At 29.5% G+C, this 10,776-nt stretch overlaps 1 protein-coding gene across 1 annotated transcript; it reads right to left on the minus strand.

The window, feature by feature from the left end:
* Window positions 1-5,922: 5,922 nt before the first annotated feature.
* On the minus strand, window positions 5,923-6,488 carry LOC128194098 (uncharacterized). Its single transcript, XM_052868841.1, has one exon. It carries the CDS (start codon window positions 6,437-6,439, stop codon window positions 6,038-6,040), a length of 402 nt encoding a protein of 133 aa, XP_052724801.1. The 5' UTR covers window positions 6,440-6,488; the 3' UTR covers window positions 5,923-6,037.
* Window positions 6,489-10,776: the final 4,288 nt, after the last annotated feature.

A 10,776-nucleotide genomic window follows, 5' to 3' on the forward strand; every position in this document is an offset into this window, starting at 1 on the left:
ACAAATAAATCTTCTTTTTCAATATGTAACTCCTACTTTTATGTATAATTTCCATTTTTATAGAAAAACATTTATTTGACCATGTTATAAATATATTAAAAAAATCAACTTCGTTTTCATATTTTCAATTTAACATTAAATTCATATGTATTTATTGCCAATCATTAAAAATTAAAAAATAAGTGAATGCTAACTTACCAACGGAAACAATTAACAAAATTATGAATTTTCACTTACGCTAAAAGCTAGACACTACGTACTAACATGTTTGTATGTGTTTAAACATTTTTTAGTACGAGAATTTCATTTACTAATATTCCAAAAAAGAAAAAGAAATAACATTGAAATTGCTTAAAAATAATAATCAATCACGTGTAACTTTCCTTTTTCAAACATGAACTGTAACTTCTGTGTAAAACATCAAATTTGACACAACTTTTATAAACAACGTGTTGAATAGAATTCCAAACGTGTGTATAGTATTTTTGCATGATTCCACTATGAACCAAGCTTCTAGTAATATCAGTTTTTTTCAAAATTATTATTATTATATCTGAAAATCATCGGGTTTTGACCTCAAATATATTTATAGTATTTTTTATGATCAATCTGTCAATCACTATATTTTAAATTATTATTCACTTTAAAATGTATAGCTTCAATTTTATCTTTAATTTAAACTCTTAAACCATGTAAAATAATTCCACATACAGAAACATATATACCTTTAATAATGTTAAAAATTTACATTTAACAATGTAAAATCTATTTGGAAGGAGGAGTTATAAGAAAGCATTGAATTGAATCATATAATTTTATTAATTTCTGTATCAATTGATATTGATATTTATTTTTGGATTGAATATATTTTTAGTATTGGTTAAAATTAAAATTAATCATAATTTAATTTTTAATCATATTTTTAATAATTTTTTTTAAAATTTATTTAATATTTTAAATATGTTTCGTGATAACATTTAAATTATTTATACAATTTAACACGTTTTAATATTAATTGAAAAATATCGAATAAACTTAATAAAATTTAATTAAATAAACTAACTACAAAATTAAAATTTTAAATTGGACATTCAAAAAATAATTATAATTTTTATTTGAAATTATGCAATAAAATATATATATATATATATTTTTTTTCTTTTTATTAAGGTTGTAAACTTTAAAGGTATACTCATACATATTAGTTAAAAATTATTAATGAGGACCATTATTAGTTTTTGAATTGAATGGAACACTGTTTATATTCAAAAATTTTCTTGCAAAACCCTAGAAAGAAGTAAAGGGTGATGTTGAGTGGGGTCACCCTTCTTTATTGTTGTTTGATTTCATTTGTTCTGATTGGTGTGTTGTTTTTTGAATCAATATCACCTTTCCTTTTCTCTATCTGTTACCGACATGCATTTGACTTTGTCCTTTTATTTGAGTCTTTCGAATTTATATATTTTATTTTCGTATAATATTTATGCTAAAAGTCATATTTGTGATACTTTTTATTAGTTTGAGAGTAGACTTTTTTTATTAAAAAGTAGATTTTGTGATTGAAAATTATTGAATTATATATTGTGGTATTTAATGATTTGAGAATATATTAGATGGATTCATACTAAATTATATGATTATTTAGAAGAATTTTTATCCAACGTTGAAACTTTAGTAATCAATCACACATAAAAATGTTCATTTACATCGGAAGCCTAGACCTCTCACAATTTTTTACATTTGATCATAAAAGATTAAACGTAAAAATTTTATGTTAATGACTCGTGGTTCTAATATAAATGAGACTTCTTTATATTTAATATTTATGGTTAACATAAAAAATCACTCTTATTTAAAAAGTCATATATTTATTTTTGGTACTATTCTAATATACTTTTTATATCTTATATGTATATAAATTCGCATAAGCTGTTATTTTATTTTATGTGAAACTATATTTATACATCAAACTGGTTTACTTATGTATACCAATTTAATTCAATTTTATCCTATCAATACTAAAATTACCACAACTATCAAATTACACATAGTTTTGATATTTCACAAATCATAGAAACATCAATTAAACTTCATAATGCTCAAGATTTATTTAATTATATCGCTATAAATGTTTTACAGTTTTACAATGACATTATTTTATGTGTTAAAGTTTTTATTGTAATGCAAATTGTGGACAAAGTCAACTTGAAGAGTATTATGTTAATTATTGTAATTATGATGAGAGGTTAATTGACTCATGATTATTATAAATAACGTGTATGACATACAACCATTAATGTCCATCATTTCATATATTACTTCGTCACCAAAACAACTCAATTGCTGTATATTAAAATTAAAACTAAAACTAAAATTAAAATATTTTTCTTCATGGCGAATTTAAGATGTGTGCTTCAATGAAACATGTTTTAATATTATATCACTATATATTGACAGTTGGCAATTAATAGTGGTCAACACATTAGTTAAGTCAATTATAAAATTTAAATTTAAAATGACTTTTCTGCCCCGTGGATCTACTCGTGTGTGTCTCTGGTTGCTTTCTCTCAGTTTCATATCTTTAAATCCGTTATTTATTCATTCATTGAAATATCCTTTTGTTTTGACTTTTTCAATAAACTCTATTTTTCTTCATTTAAATAAGAGAAAACTGTGACAGACACATTTTATTGATTGAAATTTGTTTGAAATCATAAAAGTTAGGTCTCACAATAATATTTTTCATGTAATTTTTAATAAATGTAAAAGTAAAATAGTATGGTAAAAGGAATTATTAAAAGAGCGTGTTGATAGATATAAGAGCGTCATTATTAGCATTTCAAGAGAAAAATCTGTAATTAATTATTCTGTTTAAAGTGTTATTTTTATTTTTATTATACTGCTTCTCTGTTATCTGATTCACAATTAAACATTAAAATTTGCATCTGTTATCTATTTTATTATTTTGGATATCTGTTTAAAAGTATCCATAAATATTTTAAAACTCTCATTATCCATACATATGCACTGATATTTTATAAATTTTAATAATAAAATTACAAAAATAATATATAATATAAATTAAATTAAATATAAATAAATTAAATCAAATTAAATATAATAAAATATAAATTAAATTTTATTTATATTTTTTATAAATAATAAATATTTATAAATAGAAAAATATTATTCACAAATAAAATCTGTGATAAATAGTTGGTGTCTATAAATATTTATTATTTACGGATATTTTAATATTAACTTATAAACAGATTTAGTGTAAGTATTATAGATATTTGTTATATTTTATTAAGGTAAATTTAATTTAATTAAAATTAATTTATATTTTATTAGATTAAATTTAATTAAAATTATATTTTTTATAATTTATTTAAATTTTATTTTAAAAATTTATAAAATATTTTTTTTAAAATATTCACAAAAGTATATATAAATTTTGAAATATCTATGAATACTTTTCAAACAAATATCTATATAAATACTTTTTTTCCCAGATAAAATAACAAATAATAATTATCTACGTTCGATTTAACCTATTATCATCGAAATAGAAATATAATATTCATAACCGATCTATTTTATAAACAAATATTAAAATATATCATATCCATTGTCTCTGTAATAAATACTTGTCATATCCATTATCTCTAGTAATAAATCCTTTGTATTAATTATCTTGCTTGAATTTTATCTCCTCTTAGTTAGAAACTTGTGACATTGTGAAATGAAAACAAAAAATTGTCACATATTTAAAGATATATAAATGTTAAATATTAAAACTGTTATTGTTTGTTTATTAAAGCGTATTGATTTAAAATAATTTAAATTCAACAAAGCAGCTAGTTCGCCAGCTGATTAAATAGTTAAATTAACTGCAACTCGATTAAAATGAGTTAATAAATATACTTTTAAAGTATGAAAACAATATTTTATGTTATCTATAATTTTGATTTATTTTCTTTTAAATTTTTATATTTCCTTTTCTTGGACCAAACCCCGGACCAAGTTAAAATTCTATTGATGTTATTTTAAATCAATTATTATATTTTAGGTAGAAAAGTCAACAAACTCGAAAGAATCTAAAACCAAATCCTTAAAGTGATTTTTCTTTGTCAAATTTGCCGGATCTTCAAGCATTATTATTATTATTTTATTATTTATGGGAAAAATGGATATGAATTATAGGGGACAATATAAATAAGTCAAAATGTCAATAATGTGATTTTTATAATATTTAGTTTAAATTATTAAACAAATTATTAAATAATGCGAATATTATTAGTTAGGTTTTCGTTGGACATTACACACGATAGTTTACTTAAAGTATATATTTAAGAATAACTCATCTTATATAATGATTTTAAAATTCACATATTTGCTTATCTATCTTAATAAAACAAATAATATTTAAATGATGTTTATTTGTAAAAGTTACATTATATAATTTCTGTGTTCTTTTAAATATTTATAATCATGTTTTTATAAGAAACAATGTGTAAGGTTTTTTAAATAATTACAAATTTTATATATGAAAATAGAGTAATTTCACGAAATTTTAGAAATAATTAGTGTAATTTATTTATTTATTTTGTTGAACATTCCTAGTCTTGAGGTGGTATTATAGGAACAGAATGTATAGTGTCCTGTGGTTTGGGTTGGGTTATGACAACAGAAATTTATCAACTTTTGTACTTTTAAGGCCCAAATCAACTTTTGTGTTCCATCCAAGTCTATTGCTTCTTGCACACCCATATTTACTATCTGTATCCCTACAATATCAAGAAAAGATTCGAATATCTCTCTCATTGTTACATGACATCACACCGCCATCGTCACCACTTTCACCATCACCGCAGAGAAGAAGAATGTTGAACAGAAGAATAAAGAAAATACAGAGAAAAAAAACTCGTTTTGAAAAAAAAATTCAAAATGTATTTCATTTTTTCTGAAAATTCTTTTTAGAATATATTTTATTTATAATTATTCTGGAAAAATAAATCTGTAAGGCATTCTATGAGTTCTGATTTTTGTTTTTCAAAAATTCCTTTTCGTAAAATTTATTCTGAAATACATTTCATCGTTTCAAAAATCACATTCTGAAAATTTTATTCCAAAAATATTATTTTCAAATTTTCATTTTAGAAATATTGTCCTGAAAAAGTTGAGAAGTTGGAGAGTGTGTGAAGAAATTGTGGGGGTACAGAACGTAAAAGCCTCTATCTAATATTTGCTAGCCGAAGATCAACTTCAGATTATAGCGAACAGTTTTGATCAAAGCCTAAAAAAATATCTACACTATCTCAACGGCATTATTAAGCTCTAATTTATTGCTTCTTTTATTTTCTGTGATTTTAGGTAAATGATGATTCTTATTATTTTATTATGAATAAATTTAATATGATATTTTTTAAAACAAAATTCAGAGCACTCCATTTTCTAAATTCAGTAAAAGTCTGTTTTTGAATTTCTTTTTACAAACAATAAATCACACATCATAACGGATATAAATTTAGATAAGTATATTATTTACTACAACTTTTGCTGCATCTTTTTTACATACAATCCACCTAACTTGTAAACTAGTATTTATTTACTTTCTATTTTTAAAAACTGATAGATTTTGAAAAGAAAAAAGAGGCGAAGATAATCTTTTTCTTTTTAAAATATAATATAACATGTTTAGTTGATAAATAAAGTATTTGTCTTCTATTCTCTTCTCCAAAACCTATTGATTTGAAGTTATCTTTTATATAAAGAAAAGAGGAAAAGGAGTAAAATATGTGTTGAGAAGTAAAAAAAATAACAATATTAAATTTCTCAATAAAATAACATGCACCCACATAGTAAAAATAAATCATAAAATTATTGAAGAAAATTACAATAGCAAGAAAATTAAAGCAGAAAAATTTAGATATGAAAACCACCACAGCAGTTCTTGCAGATGCAATGAAACTCATTGATTGTAAGAAAAACTTTACATCCTTAATTAATGTCGAAATTAAATCACACAATGTTCTTATTTCTTCCAGGAATAAAGCAAACCTACTACAAATCCAGCAAAGCCTCTTCTCGTTTTATTATTTCCCTTGATCTCTTCATTGTTCTTCCTCTTCTTCTTCAACATCTTCACTGAAATTTTGTTCATGCCTGTGATTATGACAGACCCTTTGGATTTTTGTGGCACCCTATCATGATGATGATGATGAGTGAATCTGGTGATGATGTGCTTTGATGATCCATTGGAAGAAGGGAATGCCATTAGATGCCTATCAATGATATGATCAAGAGACACCAATTCATAAGAATCATATAATGGACTACCACAATCCCATATTGCCATTGTTTTTTCTTCTTCTTCGTTTTCTTCTTTCTCTCTTGCTTCTTCCTTCAGTGTTGTTGAGTTCATCATCATGATCATCGTTTCTTTTCCCTCAGATGCTTCTTCTTCTTCTTTTCAACGTGTTTTCATGTTTTTTAGGTTAAGAGTTTCGACGGAGTTTCCTATATATATATATAAGAAACTTTATCGTGAGGATTTTGTTTGATAAGGTTTTTGCATCACATCAACACAAGGTTATGTATATTTTTGCACATATAATAATTGAAACGTTAGATAAAGATAATATTTATTGGCGAGTTTTATGGAGGAAAATGACAAAACTAGAAGTAAATTAAATGAGAGTCACAATGAAAGGTATCACTTGATCTATATGCATGTATTTCAAGACTCACCAACCTAATGTAATAAAAGCATCTTAAGAATTTTTGCATTTTTCTTTTATTTTCTTGTTATTGTTTGTAAGATTCTTGATGTTTTAGTGATTGGTAACCTAATCTTCCAAAGAAATTAATAGAAAACGAATAAATGATTAAACATTGCATGTGAATTTGATCTTCACGTGGCACCGATCGATCTTATTCCTTAACAAAAGCCCATTTAATATTTTGATTAAAATATACGTTTTCGTTACTAAATTTAATAAATTTATACTGATTACAAATATTATTAGTTAATTATTTGATATATGAAAGGAATAACACCATTATTATTACATAAGAAGGTTTGTTTATTTATACATGTTTATATTACATAAACGTTATTATAAATAAACAAAATAAATATTTAAATATTCAAATAATAATGTAAGTTTATGGAATAACAAAAATATATTTAAAGATTACACCACTATTATTTGTTTCTGTCAGGCCTCAGAAAATACGTGCGCCGGTGGAGTCCACGTGGCAGCAGGAGGACGCGCCACACCAGCAGGGCACATGGGCGACAGCAGCGCCTGACACCCACTGACGGTCGCCAGCTATCGCACGTGGAGCTGAGTCAGGAGCATGGTGGGAACGTGCGCTGCAGAAGGGGCGTCCGGCATGGGCAGTCAGGAAGAACGTGCGTCGACGGTAGTGGAAGACGCGTGGCAACTGTAGAGTGGTCGACCGTCCGACGTGGGTTGGTAGACACGTGGTGGAGTGCGCTGGTTGAGTGGAGGCGTGCGCTGTCCGATCAGGGAACGTGGCTGCCTGACCGGACGTGCGCTGGAAAGGGAGTGGAAAGCAAATCTGAGATCTGAACTTATTATCCACTCCCTCTGCACATCCCTCTTTCCTCCATTTCTGAGAATTCTTTCTCCTTACTCTCCCTCTCTACATTCTCTCCTCCTTCTCTCTTCATTCTCTGCTCTCTCTCTCTCCGAGAAACACCAAGTTTATCTCCTCCAATTCTGGGTTCCGGCAGCGTGGAAGGACACACGACATCCAGGGCTTCCAGAGAAGACGTTCGGTTGACGAAGCTGGACTGGTAAGTCCATTCCTGCTCCCTGACGTTCGCTTTCCTGTGCATGCAAACTCAGTTTGAGTTGTACGTTCGTCTTTTTCTAAAAATGGATAGTTCTAATTTTTGGTATTGGGGTTCGTCCGTATAGTGGATTAACGAGCGTGGGTGAGTAGAGTCTGAGTGGAGAAACGTCTGTGTGCGTCTGTGAACGTTCGTTCATTTCCAGGTAAGGGAAGCTTATTTAATTTAACTGGTTTGTTGTATGTGGTATGAACGTTCGTTATTAATTGCATGAGTATAATGCATGATGTTGCTGTGATTGAATTGCATGAACGTTCGCTGTTTACATGATTGAGAATGAAATATGAGAGAGTTATGCATGATATATGAAATATGTGGGATTTACATTATATGGATCGTATGAAACCTGAGAATTTGTTTATGATATGAAGGAATGAAATTATGAGATTTTGAACTGGAATGTATATGGAATGAAATAAGAAAACTCTCCCCACGATATTATGCGTTCGTTGCTGAACGGTCTCAGAACGTTCGGTTTTCTTGATGAAAACAACGGAAGTGGGATTCTTTCATTTGGATAGATCCCCTGCTGAGGACGAGCGTCCTCGTGTCAAACTAATATGCTTGAGCGTTCGGCCAAGCATTGTTATATCCAATATTCTTTGATAAATTTCCCTTCTGTGTATATATATATGAAATAGTATGTTTCCCGTTCGTAAATACTACTTTGACAATCTCTAAGTATATTTATCAAATCTACTGTTATAAGTTGAATGACGTTCGGTCTCCAACCTAACGTTCATTCAGAACAGCGTCCAGTCTCACACCAACGCTCGCACTGAGTAAGCGTTCGGCCTTATTCTGAACGCTCGTTCTAAATGGTGTTCGGTCTTATACCGAACGCTCGCTCTAATTGGTGCTCGGTCTCACACTGAGCGTTCGTCCTAATGGTGCTCGATTTTGAACTGGGCGTTCGTACTAAATGTCCTCGGTCTCAAACTGAGCGTTCGCTCTAATGGTGTTCGGTTATACTGAGCGCTCGTCTTAAAATGGGGCTCGGTCTTTTATAATGAGCGCTTGCTCAAATTGGTGTTCGGTTTTATTGAAATAGCGTACGTCAACTTCAGATTTTCTACGCTCGATCATTGATTGGCAGTGGGTTCAACATGAGAATTTTTATTCAAAACGTTTCCTTGAAGTCTTGAAATATTCGCGTTTAATGTACTCGACCTAGGGCCTCTACACTTAAAATTATTTCTGGAATATTCACGAGCGTTAGTTCCTTAAATTGATTCTCAAGGTAAACAACGTTCGTCCAATGAACAGTGTATTATGCATCTATTCCCGTACGTCCTTGGAATTCCGCCGTTCGTATTCTTGTTCGAACGAGCGTCCTTTGGTCTTACTCCCAGCGTTCGTCCTCGGTCTTATTGGGGGCAGAACGTTCGGTTTTTGGTGTTTTACTTATGAATGATGAAAATGATTATGGATTGACATATGGTGAATGATGAATAGTATATGAGAGGAAATGAAAGTATGAATGTATGATGAATAGTGAATGATGAACAGTATATGAGATGAAATGAAAGTATGAATGTTGAACGAGCGTTCCGGGGAGGAACCACTCTTATGATTATGTTGTAAAGTATAACCGTGGCCAGACTTAGCGGACGATCCAATCCTGATGTTCCGTGAGTACTCGTCCTCACATAGAGGGGGTATGTCATGCGTGGGAACGACAGGAGGTCCTCGTCACATAACTGTAATTTGGACGGAACGGACTAACCTCGGGTGGCAGCTGATGAGAGTGCCAGTTACCGCACCACCCGGGTGCGCGATCGTTGTAGCTACACGGGAATTCATACAGTCCGGATAGTCAGTGATGTTGAGTTCTATTTCGTACGTGCGTTAAAATATATTGATGTGTGATGAATGCGTACGTTGATATGTATGTGTGAAATGAACTATTTGCTGGAATTTATATGTTGATGCATGAGTTAAATTACATAAGCTTATCCTGCGTTTTTCCTTGTGTTGTCTCGTCATGTACGTCCGTCTTGTCATTGCAATGATCATCCGTGTGGATGTGAGCAGTGGGAGACGAGCGTTTGGAAGAGGCGTTGAACGAAGAGAACCTGGTTGATGTGGAAGTGAAGACCGAGCAATGAGACGCTCGACTAGTAGTGTAGTTGTTGAATTGAGTGGTCGTTCGACCTACTCACTCGTTTTCTTTTAAGTTTGGCCGTTCGGTATTTGTACCATGTAAACCGTTCGGTCAGGTTTTTATTTGTGCGTTCGACTTCATTTGTAACTCTTATTGTAAGACGTGCGGCTTGGCGCGTTCGTTCGTTATGTTGTAATTGTACTCAAGGACGTTCGTCCTTGAGCGCTCGTTCGTTTCTAAAATTTTAAATTCTTAGTGGAAAAACTGTTTTGGATTATTGTAAAATGTGATTTTTCTGAATATATAGTTTTGGCTGTATTTTTAGGATGTCACAGTTTCCTCAAAAAGTGAAACAGGCTTATAAATTTGTAATATCTAGAATGTGTTAGATAAGGCGTTACTTATAGATAATGAATGTGATGTAAAAGGTTTTCCCTTGTTGTCTTCTAAGGTTTGTCCTTCCCAAACAAACACAAGAACTTCCCAAACAAGTTTCTATAATTGTACTAAAAAAATAAAAATACAAAGTAGGAGTATACAAAATTGAGTTATTTATCCAGTTCCTATGCTTAGATGCTGGAAAATGTGTCAATCATGTTAGTGAGTTCGCGTTAGATATTGGAAATTTTATGTAAAAATAAATATTGTTTTGTGAAACTGTACAATTCTATATTTATGTAAGATGTAAAACAAAATACATTTGACCTAAATCCTAAATCTAAGATGTCTGATGTAAAAATTGATTTACATTTTGCACATTGTTTCTTCTTTGCTTCAAGCATGTTGA

Source organism: Vigna angularis, chromosome 9 (genome assembly GCF_016808095.1).
Source record: "Vigna angularis cultivar LongXiaoDou No.4 chromosome 9, ASM1680809v1, whole genome shotgun sequence".
In the NCBI taxonomy this organism is placed as follows: Eukaryota; Viridiplantae; Streptophyta; class Magnoliopsida; order Fabales; family Fabaceae; genus Vigna; species Vigna angularis.